General features: G+C 38.2%; 1 protein-coding gene across 3 annotated transcripts in view; it reads right to left on the reverse strand.

The window, feature by feature from the left end:
* The window catches only part of hecw1 (HECT, C2 and WW domain containing E3 ubiquitin protein ligase 1), a 129,975-nt gene that overhangs the window by 45,815 nt on the left and 60,295 nt on the right, over positions 1-23,865 (reverse strand). For all 3 annotated transcript variants that reach the window (XM_018094564.2, XM_018094565.2, NM_001130278.1), the window contains 3 exons: positions 22,119-22,226; positions 9,986-10,080; positions 683-758 (listed from right to left, as the gene is read on the reverse strand). In XM_018094564.2, coding sequence (XP_017950053.1) covers positions 683-758; positions 9,986-10,080; positions 22,119-22,226 — 279 coding nt within the window. The remainder of the gene's footprint in view (positions 1-682; positions 759-9,985; positions 10,081-22,118; positions 22,227-23,865) is intronic.

The following is a 23,865-nucleotide window of genomic DNA, read 5'->3' on the forward strand; positions in this document are numbered from 1 at the left end:
TATGTTTAGAGCGTCCTTTATCACCTTTTAGTTCTTTCCTCTACTTTTTACAGATAGAGGGCCAGCAATTAAAAGATCTGATATAATAATAAGCTTATTTAATTCTGTGTATATATATATATATATATATATATACATTTAATTTCTATTAAAAAATAATACAAGCTTGTCCTTTCCTACTCCTTGCACTTCTGCTTCTAACTGCATGTACCATAGAAACAATGTAGTAGTAGTCAGTTTATCTTCAGCCAAGGCTCCATATCCCGCCATGCCTTGCACAGTCATTTTTTTCTTGAGCTAAAGAGGGCAAACAGGGAAATTTAAGCAGTTCAATGTTTGGTTTTTGCAAGACAGTTTATTAGCTTTCCAGTGCGCAGAAAAAAAGTAGTCCATAACACACTGGGAATCTAATGATTTCACTTGCAAGGACCAAACATGGAGTAACTTCATTGCAAAACTATCAGTACAGAAAAAAGAAAAGTACCGACATATACATCAAGCTGTTACATTTCCACATATATTTAAAATAATAAAAACTCTGAAATATTTATGTATATGAGAAAGTTGTTGAAAAATGGTATATTGCATTTACAACACCTTTAGGATTAAAAAAAAAATCAGAAAAATGCTTTCTTTTAATTACTTAATGATTTCATAGTTGATTAGAATATAAACCATTTACCTGACAAGGTAAAACTTATGAGTCTGCGACTTCCTTGCCCCTGTGTTGTTTCTTCATTGTTGATGTTTTTAAAGATCTGAAAAAAGAGATGTCATCTTAGTGTCAGTAATGATCGTTGTCCCCAGGAATCATCCTTTTTGGGGGGTTTTCAACTAAGCAACACAGTTATATAACTAGCAAATATTTTTATATTTCGGTTGTGGGAAACTCCAAAGTGGAATTGTTTTAGGGAAACTCTATTGTTTTTTTAATTGTTTTTGAAAAATATAGGGCTTTTATCAAGTGGCTGACTTTTCATAGACCACCATCATTATGCCAATTATTAAGATAATGGACCCTTTGGCTAATGTTAGAGAGCGTATTATATGCTTCTGCTGGATTTTGGCCAAAAAAGCTCAAGTGTATTTTTGGGGCCTTAATACACCCTGTGTGCACAGTGACAGACAGATGTCTATGCAAGACACTTAATTTTTCTTTCACCAAAATGTAGTATAAGCTCAGCTATAGCCCTAAATTCTGTGTTCTGCCCAGGAAAAGCAGTAAAAAAAAAAGTGATGCAACTGATAATGCCACCATAATACGCTTCTTCATTTATCCTTGTTTGGTTTGCTCTTATAAACAGTTCTAACAAGTAGTTGCTGGTTTCCTCTCAAGTGCCCATGTTCCAAAATCCTTGCCTTGGTTCCTGAGAGCTTGCCTTGGTTCCTGAGTCCCTGCCTTGGTTTCTGAAACCTTGTCTTGGGTCCTGTGTCTTTGTTACTTCTACTAATTTCTTGGTTCTAACCTGTGGCCTGTATATTGGCCTCTGCCATCAGCTTGCCCTAACCATTGGTCTGTATACGGGCTTATATACTCTATACCTACATAATGGGCTGTATACTTCTGCCTGCTGCCTGCCCTAACCTTTTGGCTTGTATGCTGGGCTCAGCCTCTGCATTCCCTAATCCTTGGCCTGTGTAGTGGATTTAGCCACAGTCTGCATCCACTATTAGCAGTTTGTCCTCTGCCATTTCAAAAGACAGCTCTTATTTACTGGTGCTACCCAGTAGTATATGGACTCCATTCCCCAAGTCTTTGTATAGAGATACAGAAGGAAAAAGGATGGTAATCCAGCTGTAATCCAATCCCAATGTAACAAAAATTATCACACCTATTTTGCAGGTAATCAAATGGCATTCTATTATATGCCACTGCAACCTGAAGAGGCCTTAAATGAGTTTATTAGGAATGTGGGTGGAATAACAAATGTCAGTAAACTCTCATACTACAAATTCATATTACTTTTAAAATATATTTTAAAAATAAAAACAATAAAATTTTATGAAATGACACATCTCTTATTTAACAAAACAAAGGAAATAGTGTATTCATTGTGCTTTTATGCTTTAGAACTGCAATTTTATCCAAACAACTAAAATAACAAAGAATAGGCAAAAGGAAAGATTCTCTGATAAGAAATGACAATTTAATGTAACATTATCATTCTATAAAGGTTAGTTATGTGAGAAGTCTGATCTAAATGTACCAAGGAGTTTGAAATATACAAATTAGAAACATGCCTACAGGCATCATTCAGGAGAAGTTACACTGGTATATGCATGACAATGAGGTATGATAAGGTCATATTTAATGCTTGACCCCATTCAGTGGAATATATTGTGTTCATCTTTATCTCCTAAAACTGTTTGTAAGGATTATCTGTCAGACAGTGCCGCATTTCCTAATTCCTCATAATAGCTTTGCTCCTTTCTTACCCTATAAACAGCTTTTAAAACATCACTTATTGTGGAATCAATAAATATAATGTTTTTTATAACAGTTTTATTATTCTTATCATCAGGGGCACCGTAATTATGCCTGAAGTGGCAGTGAGTAATAACATCCCTATTGCTCTTGTTAAACACTGAGAGCAATAATAAATCACACAAAAAGCACATGATAAAATGAAAACAATATGTAATAATAACAGATCCCAAGCACATTCTATAAGGCCCCTGCTTAAATTACCTAACAAGTACATTGTCTAGGCTGTTAAAATACTGGCCACGTGGCAACACTACCTGAGACCAAGCCACTTTTACATCTGAAATCCATTTTATAGAAATGTTGTACTGCACCAGCCTGGTGTGCGGTACTGTAAGGAATGCTGAGATAGGGGTGTGGGGTATTGTTCAGTGAGTGCAGCTACACACACACAATACTCAGCATCCTTTAAAATATAATTATGCCTCAAGGCATTCTGGGAGTTCTAATTCCTTAACATCTGGGGGCCTAAGGTTAAGAAGCCTGTGCAACATAATGAAGCCAGTCTCATAAAGTGATAGTGACACTAAAAAACTTCTCTTCAAAATATGAATGTGCATAAAAAGTTAAAGTTACCTATAGGTTATGTTGATCATTTTTTTTTGTAAGTAATTGTTACTTGAAGTTCCTAAACTTGACTGTCCCTTCTCAGCCTGTCATAGCATCTGATGCTAATATGAACTCCTGGTGCAAAAATATGGCAGCCCCTCATAAAGGAATCAGATAGGTACAAAGCAGCAAGCAAAACTTTAAGGCATCTTTATAAAGTGCATTCAAAGACAATTTTACATTAAAAAAAATGGTGTCAGTATCCCTTTAAAGGGAAAATTATGCCCAGGGACTGGAGAAAGTGATAGAAATTGCTCTTTCTCGTTTTGCCCAGTAGCCAACTGTGGGCTATTAACTGGTAATTAGGCATATGTAGGTTATACAATATTTTTATACAGCATAAAAACATTTACATAATGATGTCAGTGCTGACACAACTCATTGGGTACCTATTATATTCTGTTGTGATTTCCAGCAATCTAAAAATTGCTGTTCTGGAGAAGCTAAAAGCAGAAGCCGATGATAAAATGACTAGGCCTTTGCTTTGAGGATATTTTGGTCCCTAATGTAGTTCAGCATATACGCTTGTAAATATTTATTAATAGAGTCAAACCAGGGCAATGTGATATTGTTCGGGAACAATTTTACAACTATATGAAAATAAATGTGAACAATTACAGAAGAAGTCATTTTGCAACCCATCAGACAGCATTTATTTATACACTAATAAAAGCAGATGAAATGGCCGGTGGCACAATCTTCACTCATAGTGAACTGTTGGATTGTGGACTGAATTAGATTAGTGTTACTTTTAAGCTGTTCATTCACGTTCTAACAATAAATGTTCAATAAGGTGAAGAAGAGGCAGTCTGAGAGCTCAGGTGGTTTTATGTTTTGTGACAATGACTAGCATCCGGTTCTGTTGCAGAATTTTCTGAAAGTGCAAATGGAGCTAAAGAAAAACCTGGTGCTTTATCTGAGAGATGAATAGCAGCCTGCCTGTAACAATGATTGTGAAGCTCAGCAGCCTCAGTGATTCTTTTGACAGCTGCCTAACATATCCATAGGCAACCATGTCTGAATGACACTGTGCATTTCCAACGCACGGCAATCATGTGTGGTGATTGTCGCAATATGATCTCAGCTGAACTTTCTTCATCTCCACAGACTCCCATACCCCCACACATGAAAGACCAGATGGGCTGTGGTAATGCAGCAGGGATGCATAATAATGATTTGTTCAAAATGGGGCAATTAAAGTGACAGAAATACATCTACAGAAACTGATTTTAAAAGGGATGTATAAAAAGGATAATCCTAAAGATATGGCTAAGGGAACCCAGAATAAAAGATAAAGAGTAGAGCTCCTGGAAAAAAATAAGCAATTTAAGTTGCACCCATTCTCGCAATCCTTAAGTATGTGCTTGCAGTATTCCATACAAAATTATCCAATAGTCACTCCGTGGGGCTTATTTATAAAGCTGTGTAAGGCTGTGTTAAGTTTGTGTTAAGTTTATGCCGGTAAATTATGGCCATTCAAGACAATTGGAAAATTTCAGGAATAATAACATAGTAAACAGAGTTAAAGAAGTGTACAAAGGAGTAGTGTGCAGGTTTACCCAAAACCTGAGACCTGCGCATCAGGTGGGTTAGGGCTGAAATTTGGGCCACCATTATGGGTTCTGGATTGGTGTGCGTCAGACTGGGGAAGTACTCTCCTCATCTGCTCCTAAAGATTCCCTCTCTTGGAACCAGAGCAGCGAACATAAGTAATTTACAGAGGGGGAAGATATGGGAAGGTGTTAGGTGCGGCTTCTTCAATGGCAACATTTTGTGCATTATGGTTAGGTGTGGGTTAGGGTCAAGTTTTTTGATCTGCACATCACTAAACCAGTGTAAAAAAAGAAGTAGCCAAAAACACTGAACTTTATAATGCCTTTATACAGCGCTATGTGGCAATGTGACATCTTACATACGAGCTATAGCATCATACATTTGATTTATAATAAAACCAATTTATATAGGAAGACTATATTTTTTATTTTATTTGTGTAGTTTTCTCTGTGTAATATTCAATGGCATGTGTACCTTTAATCTTTATTTCTACAAAATAGACAGTTCAGTATCAGAAAATTAGCATTCTGTATATTTACTACAAATACCATCATGATCAATAAAACACATACTTTACCTAAAAAAACACTTTGTTTCCTGGCCAGAAGAGTATGTTAAAGCGCAAGGGCACAAAATGCATAAAAGCCTTTTCCCTGCCCAAGATCCACTGTGGGAAGGAAAGTAGTGACCTCAGACACCACGGAAAGGTGTCACATTCAGAGCAAAATGAAGAAGCAGCAGCTCTCCCTCTTATTTAAGTTGAATGTATGATGCTATAGATGGTATGTAAGATGCACTGAAATCTGTCCTCAAAAACGTGGATCAAGCAGTATGGCCCTGCCACTATTTCTATCCTTAGACTGATGGCCATTTGCTACTACTGTATGTTCTTATTTTGAAAATCACCGCTGTTAGGTAAAAGGTTTGGCATCCGCTGTTTTACTATGATTTCAAGATTAGAAGCACTGCCAATGTACTTACTTTTATTGTGTTGGGTTGAAAACCCCAACATACTGTTCTTTGACTTCGGCTTATTCTTCCGCTTTTTCTTATTATTATTATTCTTAGCACCCCCCATTTTCTAAACACTACTCCTCCTACAGTTTTAGGGGTACAACACCCCACAATTTCCCACACTTCTTTGCCCTATAGTGGAGCAGGTTGCTTGTGCTTTTCTATGCGATCCCCCCCCCCCCCAGACTTTTTGTGGCGTCGCTCCGAACACCCCAATTTTCCACTTGACTTTGACAGGGAAGATTTTCAAACTGCTGCCACGCTTACAACTTTGAGGCTACACCCCCCAAACTTGAATAACATAATAATGGGGTCACCAAGAATGAAACAGCGACTTTTGCTGGATGACCCCAAAGTGGGAGGGGCCAACAAGAGCCAATAAAATTTCACCCCTTGACTTTTATGGGGAAATTGAAACTGCTGCCAATCTTACAGCTTTGAGGCTTCACTCACCAAACTTGAATCACATAGTCATGGGGTCAGCTTGAATGAAAATATGATGATTGTTGGATGCCCAAAATTAGGCGGAGCTGTGAACAGCCAATCAGATTTAACCTGCTGCCATTCTCACAGTAATAATACCAGGGTCCCCAAACTTTGCAGAGTTAGGCACCAGGTAACTGCGATTCAAGGTTAGAAAAAGTAGGTGGGGCAACCAACAGCCAATCAGATTTTACCTATTGACTTTCAATGGGGAAATTCAACCTGCTGCCATTCTTACAGTATTAAACCCAGGGTCCCCAAACTTTTCACAGTTGGTCAATAGGGGACTGCAGTTTTAGTTTTGAAAAGTGAGCAGAGCCACCAACAGCCAATCATATTTCACCTATAGAATTTTATTGGTTTGATACCAGGGTGAGTCTGAAGGGGAAAGTAAAGTAAATGGTACGGTCCGATCTTTAGTTACAGGGGGTCATGAAACTGTATCATTATCACCCCCCCGTCCCCCTAAAGTGGTACGGTCCAACCCACCCTCAAACAAAATGGTACGGTCCAACCCCCCCCCCCCCAACAAAATGGTATGGTCCAACCCCCCCAACAATATGGTACGGTCCAACCCCCCCTCATTCAGTGACTTCACGTTTTTCAACCCAACATGATGTTTGTTCTCAAACTTCCCTTTTTAGTTGATTTCTGTTATTTGTAGTTTGTAACTTTTTACAGAAGATGATATTGGTGCAGGGCTGGAACTAAAGGTAGAAAGAAGAGGCAAGTGTCTAGGTTCAGCAGAGGTGGGGGTGCTAAGCACGTACCTCAACTTTCTTCCTACCCCTAGTTCGGCTCATCTACCTCTAGTGTCACAATGTGTGACAATTGTGCATCTTATCACCGCTGAAGCTCTCTCACATCAACTCACTGTGGAGGGTGGGTGATCAGAGGTATAGCCATGCCTATAGCACCCCATAGATTTGGCCTGGGTCTGTATTGATGTGTTCTGCATATATTGTATTGTTATACTGATCAGCTTGTTCAGCCATTTTTTTTTTCCATAAAATAAATTTTTCCAGACATCTCATGGCTGATTTTGTGTCTAAAACCAAACATTTCTCTTTTTGAAACACAATCTACAGTACAATTACAGAACATAAAATAACACTAAAAAGTCTCAGTATAATTAGGGAGGCTTTAAAAGCAGTAAATGCCCCTGACATGTTTTAACAAGGAAGCAGGACCCATAAGTCCTTCTGGGTAACAAATCCCCAAAAGGCATTAATGGCAATAAAATGGCTTCACTTTGCAAATAATGCCCTGTTTGAGTAGAGTACCAGCTGAGACAGCAGTCCCTTGGCATATTATCCACAAGGCCAAACAGGGGAGATGAAGTCATGCCAATTATGCAAAATGTGCTTGACTCAAACCATAAGGCATCGATAAAAATGAGCAACTTGTTCTTAAATAGCCTTGAGAGCCAACATTAGGCTTAGGACGAGAGTCCAGTAATATATTTAGGCTCAGCCTGTCATTCATCTAGTGCTACTGCTCACAAAAGTCCAGAAATAATATTTTCAAAATGCTATATAATATGAGGCTATGTAAGAACACGAAATAATAATTAAGGCAATGTTCAGGCCAACCAAATGTTTCTGCATAAAATAGCATTCATGTTGTCAGCATGCCTCTGCTGGCAGTAATTACAAAGGGTAAAGCTTAATGAAAAAAACACCCCATAGAGAGTAAATATAAATTGTATGCTCTGTAGGCCAGAGGATCACTCTACAGTGCAGAGAACCCAATCTTGTGCCATTTCTTTCATATAGGGGGTCAAATGTCAATGAAATCATAGTTATATAGCAGATTGCATTTGTAACCATGGGCATCATCTCTTCTGAAAGCACTGAAAGACTTCTGTTATTTGTGCCATAGTTGCTATAATCACAGAGACTCTAATTAATTATAAAGGGAAGGTATATGAAGAAATCATGATTATATGCCCTTTTTTCTTATCCCGTCATACACAAATTTGCATTTTTATCATAAATTAAATGATGGGTGAATTTTTCTGTAATGAGCTCTAATCTCACATTTTGCTAAATCTGCCCCTATATTTCATCATCAGCCTCTATTTATGCAGAAAGTTCTGCTTCAGATGTTTCTGTGCTGTTTATAACTGTTTTCTATTACAACCACAGTTTTTGGTGTCTATCTACAGTGGAGGAAATAATTATTTGACCCCTCACTGATTTTGTAAGTTTGTCCAATGACAAAGAAATGAAAAGTCTCAGAACAGTATCATTTCAATGGTAGGTTTATTTTAACAGTGGCAGATAGCACATCAAAAGGAAAATCGAAAAAATAACTTTAAATAAAAGATAGCAACTGATTTGCATTTCATTGAGTGAAATAAGTTTTTGAACCCTCTAACAAAAAAAGACTTAATACTTAGTGGAAAAACCCTTGTTTGCAAGCACAGAGGTCAAACGTTTCTTGTAATTGATGACCAAGTTTGCGCACATTTTAGGAGGAATGTTGATCATCTCTAAATCCCTAAGGTTTCGAGGCTGTCTCTGTGCAACTCTGAGCTTGAGCTCCCTCCATAGGTTTTCTATTGGATTAAGGTCCGGAGACTGACTAGGCCACTCCATGACCTTAATGTGCTTCTTCTTGAGCCACTCCTTTGTTGCCTTTGCTGTATGTTTTGGGTCATTGTCGTGCTGGAACACCCATCCACGACCCATTTTCAGTTTCCTGGCAGAGGGAAGGAGGTTGTCGTTCAGGATTTCACAATACATGGCTCCGTCCATTTTCCCGTTAATGCGAATAAGTTGTCCTGTGCCCTTAGCAGAAAAACACCCCCAAAGCAAAATGTTTCCACCCCCATGCTTGACGGTGGGGACGGTGTTTTGGGGGTCATAGGCAGCATTTTTCTTCCTCCAAACACAGCGAGTTGAGTTAATGCCAAAGAGCTCTATTTTGGTCTCATCAGACCACAGCACCTTCTCCCAGTCACTCACAGAATCATTCAGGTGTTCATTGGCAAACTTCAGACGGGCCTGCACATGTGCCTTCTTGAGCAGGGGGACCTTGCGAGCCCTGCAGGATTTTAATGTGTAATGTGTTTTCTTGGTGACTGTGGTCCCTGCTAATTTGAGGTCATTAACTAACTCCTCCCGTGTAGTTCTAGGATGCTTTTTCACCTTTCTTAGAATCATTGACACCCCAAGAGGTGAGATCTTGCGTGGAGCCCCAGAGCGAGGTCGATTGATGGTCATTTTGTGCTCCTTCCATTTTCGAACAATCGCACCAACAGTTGTCACCTTCTCTCCCAGCTTCTTGCTAATGGTTTTGTAGCCCATTTCAGCCTTGTGCAGGTCTACAATTTTGTCTCTGACATCCTTGGACAGCTCTTTGGTCTTTCCCATGTTGGAGAGTTTGGAGTCTGCTTGATTGATTGATTCTGTGGACAGGTGTCTTTTATACAGGTGACTAGTTAAGACAGGTGTCCTTAATGAGGTTGACTAATTGAGTAGAAGTGTCTAACCACTCTGTGGGAGCCAGAACTCTTAATGGTTGGTAGGGGTTCAAAAACTTATTTCACTCAATGAAATGCAAATCAGTTGCTATCTTTTATTTAAAGTTATTTTTTCGATTTTCCTTTTGATGTGCTATCTGCCACTGTTAAAATAAACCTACCATTGAAATGATACTGTTCTGAGACTTTTCATTTCTTTGTCATTGGACAAACTTACAAAATCAGTGAGGGGTCAAATAATTATTTCCTCCACTGTATCTACCATCTATCTACCTATCTATCCACCCATCCAAGTAATTATGTAAAGTAGCTGGCTGGTTTGTGCTAAGTCAAATACTGGAAAAATGACTTACAGGGGCAGTTGGATTTTTCACAGTGATGCTGGGAGTTGTAGCACGTAGAGCTCCACTTACGCCATGGTAGTATTTGAAACAAATCTTTGTTTCAGCTGAAAAAAAAGAAATTGTTGGATTAATTATCATACTGTAGGAAACAGGTCACTAACACACACACACACACACACTACAGCAAACTGATGAAACATGGCTTTTATCACATATATATATATGTATATATAATTCACAAATCTCTTATAGCACCTCCTGGTCACCCTATTATCTCGGCAGTAGGTTATCTTTTTCAACCAGTTGCCAAATTTGTAGACTACTTTCTACAACCTATCATACAGATATGCATTCATATCTTATAGACACTTCCCATCTTTTGACCTTACTAGGGATCTAAACATTCCCCCCAATTGTCTTTTAGTAACAATGGATGTCTCTAGTCTCTACAGGTCATTCCTTATAATGTGGGGGTGGGGCTGCAGGGAAACACTACAAAAATATCATAAGGATCAGCTCACTGTTGAATTTCTGGTGACACTTTTGGACTTGATTTTGTCTTATAATTATTTCCTGTTTAAGGATACATTCTTCCTACAAACAGCAGGTACTGACATGGGCTCAAATGTTGCTCCCTCCTTTGCCAACATTTCTATGGAACAGTATGAGACAAATTTTTTATTGCCCATGGGGGGGGGGGAAAATTTGTTTCTATAAACGCTATATAGACGACTTATTGTTACTGTGGGAGGGGACTGTGGATGGGCTAGTATCCTTATTACAGACTTTAAACAGTCTGGACTCCTATTAAACTCACCATGACATGACTATTGCAAGATCCATTTTCTTGATGTAACTATTTATAAACCTGGCAACAGACTGGGGACCACAGAGGTGGTTAATAGGTGCTATGGGGTCTAGGTCGGAGTGGCTGATAGGGTGGTGGTTGATCACCGGAGCAATGGTTGGCCGATAGGGACACAGGAGCAAATGAGCTTTCACGGGATTTTACGCGAGAAGCATTGACGGTTGTGCAGGTAAGGAGCTACAGAACTTTTTACAGCAGTTTGGTTTCCCATAAGGGGCGATAAAGGGTGCAATTCTGTATTGATGGATAAGATGTTATCCTATGGGTTTTTTACACGTCCTTCCTTCCCATAGGGGGTATATAAACCTATTATACCTTCCTGGAGTGTATCCAATTGTTGACCAGGGGATGAGGTAGGGAAGGACGTTGAATAAACCTCATTTTTTTGCTTTAAATAAGCCCTGAGAGTGTGTTTTTTGTGCTTAACTATGACGTGATGATAATCCTGCACCCAGAAAATATCTTTGATTCTCTGTGCATCGTATTTTGATATAGCGCATATATATTGTTTGTTCCTGAGAAACATTGGATTTTTTGTAATAAAACTTTTTTCTGTATATTAAGTCCCAGCGTGTGCGGTCTCTTTCTACTAACCCACTCAATTGCAAGCCATTTGTCAGTAGGGGCGGGGAGGATGCATTGACAGTTATGTGGAAGTGCAGGTACGTGTTTGGGAGCAAGTACATTAACAAATTATCTCAGTATCTGCTCTGCACTGTGTCATTTTTAGAGGCCTGCACAAGTGGCTGTGTTTCTAAATGACCCTTTCATTAGTTTCTTGTGCATTTGAGTTTTCAGTCATTTTTAATTTTTGAGGATATTAGCCCTTCAAATAGCTTTGCATTTTAAAGGCAACCAATTTAAGAAAAAAGGAAAAGAAAAACAAAACCTGAATTTTATGAATTATAAAAAATGCTAAAAATGTTGTACAGCAAACAATAGTAGTGTCCTAGTTAAACTGATCTGAAGCCATATATGGCTAGATATAGATCATTTATCAAATACTATACAGGTATGGGACCTGTTATCCAGAATGCTTGGGACCTGGTGTTTTTCGGATAAGGGATCTTTCCATAATTTGGATCTCCATATGTCAAGTCACTTAAATATGGAATAAACCCAATAGGAGTGTTTTGCCTTAAATAAGGATTGATTATATCTTAGTTGGGATCAAGTACAAGGTACTGTTTTATTATTACAAGGGGAAAAAAATCATTTTCATTAATTAGAATTATCTGGTTATAATGGAGTCTATGTGAGATGGCCTTTCCGTAATTCGGAAATTTCCGGATAATGGGTTTCCGGAGAATGGATCCTATACCTGTACTGAAGAATCTTTACCTCCAACCATTTTGTATTTGAATTACAGGCCTTATAAAGTGTCAGAATCTCTTTTACAGTCAAAGCAAATAAGAAGAAAACCTATGTTGGTTATACCAATAAAAGACTGAGCAAGAAAAAAAGCAATGGTAATAATGGGAAAAAAGCAATGCATTAAAGTAAAAAAATGTCCTTTTTAGTTCAATTAGATTTTTTTTTATTTCATATACAGTATGTGAACCTATAGACAGTGATATTCTATGACAATCAACAATTGAACTGCTGTTTTATTTTATGTTATTTCATTTTATATATTTATTCTGTTGGATGTTGGATCAGTGACCAGGCAGCTCCATAAAGGACACAATGAATAGAAAAGGACCTGCATGGAAAGATAACTACTAAAAATAGCTTACTAACAACCAGAGATCAATTTATATTCCAGGGTGAAGAAAGGCAGAATAGAAAGGCAAATGATTAACCTTTTATAGTACCATGGACTGTAGACTCTACAACTGACTCTGAAGTGTGAAAGTGCCAGCGCTGTCAATTCTAAATGTGTGTTCTTTTTTTTTTTATTGTAAGTTGTCTCCAAAAAGATGGAAAGGGTTATAAACACAAACAATTAAAAAGTTAACATCAAGGGGCCAATTTATCACACTGTGTAAAAATACAGCAACCAAATACACTCATCACCAGGCATTACTTTGGGGGAAAAAATGTATTTATCATTTTGCCTTTTGACTTTCAATGACCACATACCATTGTGTAAAAACCCAGCGTAAAAGTAAGCAGCTGCTTGAAAATGCTTTAGGAAAATATGGCATACATCCATTGTGTTTTTTTAATCTTTTTTTTTCCAGAGTAATTTTTGGCGGAACTTCCTTGATTCTTGAATTTTTCCTATTCAATATTGGATTGTACAAGGTCTAAATTGGTTTAAAATAGTGGTGCCAAAGCTGCAGCCAGATGGCGTAAAATAAAACACACACCTTGATAAATTTGTTGTTTATTTTACACAGAGATTTTCAGTATTAATCCTTTGTATGATAAATAAGCCCCAAATGTGAAGTTGACTAGATTATTTAAGGTGTAACAGCAGAGGAACCAGTGAAGTTCCTACAGCCTGGCCTTGCCAAGGTCATTACTTTGCCAACTGCAACTAGATCATCAGTTTCTTTGCCTCCAGGAACAATCAATTGCTAAAGAATGAAAAAATCCTATTATTACTTAGGGGCACAGAGAGATGTAATTCATCCATGCTCTTATCCAACATAGATCAGATATGCACTGACCTCACATTTTAGAATTTTCTATAATTAAACATTCAAATATAGCATGGGTTTTTTCACTTTTTGGCAAATATAAATCAAAACAATGCAGGGGCTCATTTTATAATGAAACAAAAATCATCACAATTTGCCAAGTTTTTGAACCACATCATTCCTTCCCTGAATTGCTGCTTAATTTGTAACCTTGTGCCCCATTTACTAAAATAGGTGCACATGGTGCTAGTACAGGTAATCATGGGTAGGTGTGTGCAAGTTGTATATGGCACATAACTCTGCTGACATTTTCATGCCTAGTGCTGCTCGTAGCAATCATATGAAGCCATGGTATATGTATAGTTACAGGCTGGGTTTCAGTGCACATTCTCCTGGTTGGTAATCACACAAATATAGGCGACTACTCCTTTAATACTACTCCTTCAATATCCTCTTTGAGTGATTGCTCTCTGCACTAGCGATTCAGCTACCCCTTGGCCGGCTCTGGTGATAAATTTCTGAGCATGGTGGGTAAGGGGGGCAGCATCGAAAGGCTGTCTCAGGGCAGCCTGGAGCCCAGAATTGCCCCTGTTTACCTGCTTAGCCTTGCATTTATATATGCCATATACTGTCCAGTCCCTCGGTTTACTAAAATGATTCTCCACAGTGGAAGTAAATCACATCCTTTGCATCCCGAAGGTCTAATAGAAGGCAATTAGAATTCTCTGACAGAATCTGCTGAGCATAAAACCACACTGGCACATAATGATAATGTTATCATCTGAAAGGTGTTCCACTATCCTATCCCTTAATATTACCTCCAAAAGATTTACCAACAAGTATATATGCATTTAAATTGGCTTTTATCCCTATTGTTCTGTAGATTCTCCTGCTTCTAGTAACTGAATTTTGTGAATTAAAAAATGAGCATTTTAGGAGGAGCATTATGCATGTTTGTCTGGATCTGCTTTAATGGGTATCAGGTTGTTTGAAATTAGGACTGGGTAGAGAATTTAAATAAGTCTAAATAATAAAAACAATAGGGTCATATATAAAATAAAAGCTGTCACTGGCAGCTATCAGGGTACCACTCAACTGCAGCTAGGAATGATAATGATTTGCACAATGTAAATCACTGTGCAAGTATTTTGCAGTGATCCCCTGCCAATATGTAATGGATTGAACATTTAACAATATTGATCAAACTATACCAGATTCTCTACATTTAAGCATCTCAAAGCACTTATAGGAGCTGTATGCTGAAATCCTGGAACAGCAAGGGGCAGAGTGGTGGGAACGGAACTGATATGGGAAATACCATTTTATAAAATAATTGGCCTGTAGCAAGTATTCATATATTCACGAGAATAACAGTTACCAGGAAGCAGAGTTTTCCTGTCTCACCCAAATGGCACCATGCCCAGAAGGCATTTCCCATAAGGTTAGAAAATCTCCAGCAGGTAGAAGCTAAAATAACTTAGAATCCACAGATCTGTAATGTGTCATTGTCTGCAAGCTTTGCAGTGTTTCTGAGTCACCCCCACCCCACCCATTACCTGAGCACAGGGCTCTGTTTTGCAGGCTCTGGGGAATTGAGGGAGGCAGTGATTTTTATTAATTTCCAGGTCCCTGCTAAAGCACTAATGCTACTGTCAGACAGGGGCCTGACAATTGCATGATTTTAACCATTCCAGTGTTTATAGAGTGTGAGAAAATTGAAATGCATAACTACCTTGCTACATATCTGACAATTGATGTGGTCAAATTTAAGCAGATTACTGTCTAGAGCTGGTGTGTAGTTCCAAAACTTGTTACTCTGTTACTTAGTTCTCAGAAAGGGAACAGTGTCCTGTTGTATGAAAAAAAGTGCCTGTTCAGAAACCTACCAGTCACATACAATGACATGTAAACAAAAAATTAGGAGACAATGATTCTCTCCCTATTACAGCAAAATTCTCTTATAGAGACTGCCAAAGATACCATCCTATCTCTGTATAATGACATGCCAAAATATCAAACTCATATCATGTTTTTTTTGTACTATAGATTATATTCCTTTGCTCCTTGCTGGCTTTTATAAATGTATATTTGTAAATATTAAAATATATACAAATATATACAAATAGGTTTTCAGTGCAATATGATTAGCATCCATGATTATATTTAAAACTGAATTAAATAATTCAGCTCTTCTAAACAGAACATAATTCAGAAACAAAAGCAGACATTTTTGTTGCAGGCTACATAATTTATATTCTTCTTGGCTTCTTGACTTAAATCCACTGACTTCCCCCAGAGTACCAGCGAAAGCATGCGTGCAACAGAGGTTTAAATATTTATGTGTTTTTCTCAGCACTAGACATTCAGGCTTTTCTCTTGAAGTAGAAACAGTGTGCTTTAACTCAGCAGGAGCAACCCTTATCCTTTGCCTCCATTTTATTTTCTATATGTGTGACTGTCTCTCAATCTTTTTTAAAAAAGATTATTTATGGTACTATATGATTAAGCATTTTGTTCCCCAAGTAGCTACTCTGTTAAAAGGTAAATAAAAAAACCCTTTATAAAAAGAATCATTTTGGCATTAAAAATGCAAGAGATTGTAAGATACTATACTAAATAAGATACATGGGCTGGGATCTAATGGGAGTTGTAGTCTAGCAACATCAGGGATGAATTCTTAAAGGAGAAGGAATGTTACAGTCACTGGGGGTGAGTTAGGCACCACCCCCCACCCGGCCGGTGCTCCTGGTAGCTGAAACCTGCACCGGCTTGGGGTTCATGCAACAGATCAATCCTCTCCCTTTCCTTGTCTATCTTTAGAATCCTGGGGCAGGCACATGTGCAGTAGAGTGAAAAAGTCGACTCTCTTGTTTAAGTTTGGCTTTTCACTCTACTGCACATGAGCAAGGTACACAAAGACAGTAGATTAGGAAGAGGATTGCTTGATCGCAGGTACCCCGGGCCGGGGTAGTTTTTCTGGTAACAGGAGCACTGGTCCGGGGTATAAGGTAAGTGATTGCAATCACAGGGGGGATGCCTAATATTTTGGCACCCCCAGTAATCAAGGCTTTCATTATCCTTTAAAGCTGACAATAATTATTCCTGGCTCTTCTGGATCAGCAGCTCAATAAATGCAAGGGGTCCCCAGTGCTCTGTGCACCCAGCATCCTGACCTGTAACAAGTATTTCTTCTAGCAACAAAAACGTGCTAGTTTTATTTAAAGTGTTTTTACCAAGGTAATCTCCCCGTATTTAAACAAGATGACTTATCTTGAATGTGTGATTGAGCTTGTGATGTCTATTTAAAAAAAATTGGGAGAGGTTTAGGAAAGCCTTGTAAGCTAGCAGATAGATCTCATATAAATACGCTACTGATATACTTACTTCCACTTACTTATTATTATGCATATGATATAATGATAGAATGCCCCCCGCCATACATATTTAAAGGAAAACTATACCCCAAAACAATGTAGGTCTCTATCAAAATACAAACATAAACAATGCATAAACAAGCTCATTTGTAAAACCCTGCTTGATCTAAATAAATCATTTTCATAAAAATATAATTTTTATTAGTATGTGCTATTGGGTAATCCTAAATAGAAAATTACCATTTTAAGAATTAAGGGCCGCCTCCCAGGTTCATGAGATTCACAGTGCAAGCCAAGGCACACATACATGCTAGGCCCCATCAGCCAATTAATAGGCAGAGTTCTGCCTTTTGCTTCCATATTACCTCCTGTTACAGTCAGAGCTGCATTATTTCTGGTCATGTGATCTCTGAGGGAGCACACAGCCCATCACTAAATGGTGGCTCAAAGGAAAGAATGTAGAAGGGCAGTATTTACTGATATATTACAGTTTGGTGAGATTTTTTAAAAGGTCACTTAACTAAATATAAACTCTCTGTTGGTTAAGTATTAATTCGGGGGGTGTAGTTTTCCTTTAACAAGAAGCTGCTTTTAAACTTTTTAATAATTTTTGTAGCACCCTCATACTTCTACCTGATGCTTCATATGACAAACTACAAAGGTCCCTGCTTACTATAATACAGGGGTCCCCAACCTTTCTTACTTGTAAGCCACAGTCAAATGTAAAAAGATTTGCAACAATAGTGTAATAAAAGTTCATGGAGGTGCCAAATAAAAGCTGAGCTCAGCTATTACAGTAGGTACAGTATGCAAACTATCAGCTTACAGGAGGTTTTATTTGGTAGTAAATCTTGTTTTTATTCAACCAAAACTTGCCCCCCAAGGAATTCAAAAATAACTACTGGGTTTGGGGGCACTGAGAGCAACATCCAAGGGGTTGGTGAGCAACACGTTGCCCCCGAGTCACTGGTTGGGGATCACTGCTATAATAGAAAGCATTGGTGTGCATCAGGTTTTACATGAGTTTTACTTAGCTGAACAGCTAAATAATTTCAGTGTTCACAGGGCCCTTTTTAATTGTAAATAAGTTCTTGGTTTCCCAAAACAAAGACTGTTCCGTGCTTTGTATTCAGACGGCAAAGAAAATTAGTCCTGCCCTGATTATAAGCATGAGAATATTTTCTCTGTACCCTAATTTTACATTTAGAAGCTGAAAGTTTTAGTCATTGGAAATCTGGGTCACTGATAATCTAATTATAACACACACACACTCAGTAGGACTTACAAATGGACATTGTGACATGAATCTTTATGATGTATGCATTCTCTTTGTCTAATTTGTCCAAGTTAAAAACTGATAAAAAGCAATGCCTCATACTCGGAAAGGCAACCTATTGGGCACTTTAGAGCCATACACTAGATTAACTGTGATATTTAAATTAGCAAGATTTCCTATAATGTAAATAGCTTAGATTACTAAAATGTAGCTCTTTAGGCACATGTATTTTAGGATAGGCACCTACCAAAACTATCCAGTTAAAAATCCCCTGCACTCTGCTTTGAAGCAACATGCAACTACAGTGGCTTGCAAAAGTATTCGGCCCCCTTGAACTTTTCCACATTTTGTCACATTACAGCCACAAACATGAATCAATTTTATTGGAATTCCACGTGAAAGACCAATACAAAGTGGTGTACATGTTAGAAGTGGAAGGAAAATCATACATGATTCCAAACATTTTTTAAAAATAAATAACTGCAAAGTGCAGTGTGCGTAATTATTCAGCCCCCTGAGTCAATACTTTGTAGAACCACCTTTTGCTGCAATTACAGCTGCCAGGCTTTTAGGGTATGTCTCTACCAGCTTTGCACATCTAGAGACTGAAATCCTTGCCCATTCTTCTTTGCAAAACAGCTCCAGCTCAGTCAGATTAGATGGACAGCGTTTGTGAACAGCAGTTTTCAGATCTTGCCACAGATTCTCGATTGGATTTAGATCTGGACTTTGACTGGGCCATTCTAACACATGGATATGTTTTGTTTTAAACCATTCCATTGTTGCCCTGGCTTTATGTTTAGGGTCGTTGTCCTGCTGGAAGGTGAACCTCCGCCCCAGTCTCAAGTCTTTTGCAGACTCCAAGAGGTTTTCTTCCAAGATTGCCCTGTATTTGGCTCCATCCATCTTCCCATCAACTCTGACCAGCTTCCCTGTCCCTGCTGAAGAGAAGCCCCCCCAGAGCATGATGCTGCCACCACCATATTTGACAGTGGGGATGGTGTGTTCAGAGTGATGTGCAGTGTTAGTTTTCCGCCACACATAGCGTTTTGCATTTTGGCCAAAAAGTTCCATTTTGGTCTCATCTGACCAGAGCACCTTCTTCCACATGTTTGCTGTGTCCCCCACATGGCTTGTGGCAAACTGCAAACGGGACATCTTATGGTTTTCTGTTAACAATGGCTTTCTTCTTGCCACTCTTCCATAAAGGCCAACTTTGTGCAGTGCACGACTAATAGTTGTCCTATGGACAGATTCCCCCACCTGAGCTGTAGATCTCTGCAGCTCCCCCAGAGTCACCATGGGCCTCTTGGCTGCATTTCTGATCAGCGCTCTCCTTGTTCGGCCTGTGAGTTTAGGTGGACGGCCTTGTCTTGGTAGGTTTACACTTGTGCCATACTCCTTCCATTTCTGAATGATCGCTTGAACAGTGCTCCGTGGGATGTTCAAGGCTTTGGAAATCGTTTTGTAGCCTAAGCCTGCTTTAAATTTCTCAATAACTTTATCCCTGACCTGTCTGGTGTGTTCTTTGGACTTCATGGTGTTGTTGCTCCCAATATTCTCTTAGACAACCTCTGAGGCCGTCACAGAGCAGCTGTATTTGTACTGACATTAGATTACACACAAGTGCACTCTATTTAGTCATTAGCACTCATCAGGCAATGTCTATGGGCAACTGACTGCACTCAGACCAAAGGGGGCTGAATAATTACGCACACCCCACTTTGCAGTTATTTATTTGTAAAAAATGTTTGGAATCATGTATGATTTTTGTTTCACTTCTCACGTGTACACCACTTTGTATTGGTCTTTCACGTGGAATTCCAATAAAATTGATTCATGTTTGTGGCTGTAATGTGACAAAATGTGTAAAAGTTCAAGGGGGCCGAATACTTTTACAAGCCACTGTACATATGATTTTCTCCCAAAATGATTAGATCCTTATTTTAAGGAAAACACAATGAACTGGCATGAAAGGAGATATGATTCCTTTGGAAACTGGTCCTATAGGCTTTAATGTAGCATAATATACTCACAGGCAGCCATTTGTTGTACATGTACCCATGTAAACCCATACAGTTATATTGAAATCCTCGATTACCCAAACTGAAACCTAAAATAATATTAAACCCTATACTTAATTTAGGACATAAGTGCTTGAGCAATTACACACCCAGATAGCACAGTAGTCAGGGTGCAGATACCACAAACCAGGCACCAAGCAGGACTGCTCTCAGCAGTTTGAAACTGACTCACCATATCCCTTCGGTGGCCAGGGTTTGCAGCTGAGGGAGACATTCAAATTACATTGATAGAGAGAAGTGCGCCAGCAGGCCACCAACATGCAGTATAAGATAACATGAAAGCTTTATTCTGACAAAGTTGAAACAACTATGCCAGAATAAAGCACATTTTTTAAATGATACAGCATAGCAAGATCTGTTGATACACACCCTTCTATTAATGTACTGCCCATGTAAACTCTTAGGTTAAATATCACTGTGCAGGCAAACATATACAACGCTTCTTATTCTTGCACTGATTTTTAATCCAACTCCTCAGTTTCTAACCAAATGATATTATCATCTATACACCTATAGCCTCATAAAATTATTTGGCTTATCAAACTGTGTGCCAAACAGATAAAGGGTTCAACTTATGAACCAGTTCGGCTATTCTGCATGTGCAATGCACAGGCCCCTAGTTTCTCCATTTCCAACAAGTGATTGGTGCAATTTAGCAATTCATGCTACTTTGTTTCCCAAGGAAAAGCACATGCATCTTTCTATTCGGATGAACTGATATTGCCACATGTAAAATATTTTACATTAAGTAAGTGCAGCAATGCGAAAGGCATTTCACTAAATCAACTGAAGCAGGCTGCTGTGGCAACCCTGGAGCTACTGCCACCTTGGAGGTGGCAATAGCTGCATGATTTCCTAGTGTCAACTGGCACACTGCGTGTGATTCACAAGAGGAGGTGGGATGAAACCAGAAGCCAAGTTGAGTTGAACTATGCAAAAGTGCATGGAGCGGCTTTTGAATTCCCAGTCACCTATGCAATAATAACCTCCTGTTATTTATATTTCAAATAATTATAATACATTGAGAGCATGAATAATGGTAGAGTAATACCGGCACATTAAACCAAGTGGACAGTGGGTACTGGCATTCTCCAAATATTGCACACTCAGGCTCATTTATTAATGCTGGGCAAACATGCTTTGGGTTATTGCCCAGGTACAAGTGTGCCCAGTTTATTTTTAATTATATTAATGAGAGCAATAGATAATGGCTTACAGGCACATTATTCACAGAGAGCAGTGGGTAAAAGGAACATCTCTTGCACATTACACAGCGAGAGCAATAAGTAATCCCCTGGCAAGAGCATCTGAAGCCCATAATAATGAGGTATCAGTAGTATTACAGAGTATTATACAGTAAGAGCGTCAAAAGCACATTATACAGTGAGACCTATGGGTAATAAAATACATTTCAAAAATATCTCAAGTGATAGCTTTTATGAATGTTATTTCTAGCACATTATAAGCTTAAAGAAAAAGATTTGAATCACACTTATATTATTCGATGAAGGAAGTTGATCCTGTAATTTAAGAACACTATATTCTGAGTAGCAGTAGGCACTGGTACTCAAGCACATTATACGGTGAATGATGGTGGGCAGTGGCACGTAAGTACATTAAATGGTGAAAAACATCAGGAAGAGGTCAATGCAGGCAGCTTTTATAATAGGGACAGATCAAGTATCAGAAACCAGTGTCCCTAAATACTGTATAGCATACCCATGAACTTTGCTTCAAAATACCTACAACTCGGAATTTAACCTGGTTTGAACTAGAAAGGTATGTTTTGATTTTTCAGGGTCACAGTGATGTCACTGGTACCTTATAGTGCCCCCTTACCAGGGGGTGGGAGGGGGGGAGGGCAACAGGACCAATGCTTCCCAGTAGTTACAGTAGTCACAGAACAATAGATATATGTGTTAGATATGACACTTATGGGCTGAAAGGTTACTTACACTCAACAAAGTAAGAGCTGGCCTCAATCTTCCAGACTATCTGACCTCTGTGAGATCCATTCACACCACGATTCTTGTAATCCAAGAAGTTTTCTGATAAGACTTCATCTATGAACAAGAGAATAATATATGAGGCCAGGTAATACAATGATAAAGTCTTGTAAGGAAAAGATTAAGGCAGAAGTTATGCAGCTAATTTATTATTTAATTAATTATTATTTATTTTTTGGATAATTCAGGGAGTATACTGTAATAATTAAGAATCTGCATTTTCATATATGTACTGTATCTGTAAGCTTGTTATAAGCTTAAGGTCCTGGGCAAATGTTGAATCAAATAAGAGGGGCTTTTGAAAACATCTCAGCTAAGGTTCATAATAATATAATTTACTACAAATACATTTTTTTTTATTTTATTATTTTTAATACATAGTTCATTTTTATTTAATACATTTCAATTTTAAAAAAATCATACTTGAGTATACTTGTGATCACATTTTTTCTCAAATCATTAAAAAAAAGTAATTAAAAAATGCCCCCTCCTATATGTAACTCTACATTGTGCTCAATAACATTACTGAAGGGGTGATATAAATAACATAATAATATAAATTACATACAGAATACATATGGTAAAATGGAATAACTTATAGATCTTGCCAATAGACACACCAGAAAACATCCTTGTCACAATTAGAACAAAGTTTTTATCTAGAGCTGCAGATTTGTTCCCCCTACAGCAATAAATCTCCTTCTGAAGCTGTTGTACTGTATTGGAGTTAAGCTTGGCTGCTAGAAGAGCTGTAGGGTGGACATTCCTGCTGTCTGCTGAAAATCTGCAACTAAAATCACTAGAAAAATATATTATTAGAGGCAGACTAAATAAAAGGCAGAGGAAAAGAGGATAGAATGGAACCTTTTTCATAGAATTGTTCTCAATGGCTCTCAGCCCACTGAGTAATCTTAAAGGAAGCACTAGTTGTTCTATAATTATCTTTCACTTATGATTCTTTTGATAGTCAGCTAAAAGGATGAACTCAGAGATGGTTTTCCAGCAAAACATCCAGCAGATTCCATTATCTCTTTGTATCTCTGATAATTGTATATATGGCCTCTAGAAAAAACGAGTGCTTTTCTCTCCTAGAGACAAATTTATGAGCTAGTTTAATTTAGATAGCTCGGTAGCAACATATCTTAACTGTCACCTTTTATGTTTAATATTTTAAAGGCTTATTCTAACAGTGGTTGTGACCTCTAGAGTTAAACTTCTGTATAAAAAGTAAACCAGTTCCAACCTGACAGAACTTTCAACAGTTCTTACTTACACATTTTCACAAATTTCTGGTCTTTTTTTTATTACTCAGAGATATTTTAGAGCGGGAGAGAGCTGTCCGCTTGTTTCTTTCTGTGACAGCAGGTTAAATAGATAGCATAAAAGAGAATCATATGCTAACAGCATATCTGTCAGTTGTCACCTTACTACAGTATATTGATCAAAGCAGATATGAGTGTACAGTTGAAAAAAACAGGGAAAGTTCCTAGAGATGTATAATTATGCCCCCACAAATAATAAATGTAAAATGAACACTAGAGCATAGATAGGCTACTGGAAGAAAAAACATTTGACCTCTTTGTATTATTTTGTGGGCAATTATGAATAATATATGGCGCTGGTTTCACACTGTGCTAAAAAAGAATCCTATCTGTAAAAATGGCCCCTTTATTGGAGCTCCCTAGACCCTATCACT

The sequence above is a fragment of the Xenopus tropicalis genome, chromosome 6, assembly GCF_000004195.4.
Source record: "Xenopus tropicalis strain Nigerian chromosome 6, UCB_Xtro_10.0, whole genome shotgun sequence".
Lineage (NCBI taxonomy): Eukaryota > Metazoa > Chordata > Amphibia > Anura > Pipidae > Xenopus > Xenopus tropicalis.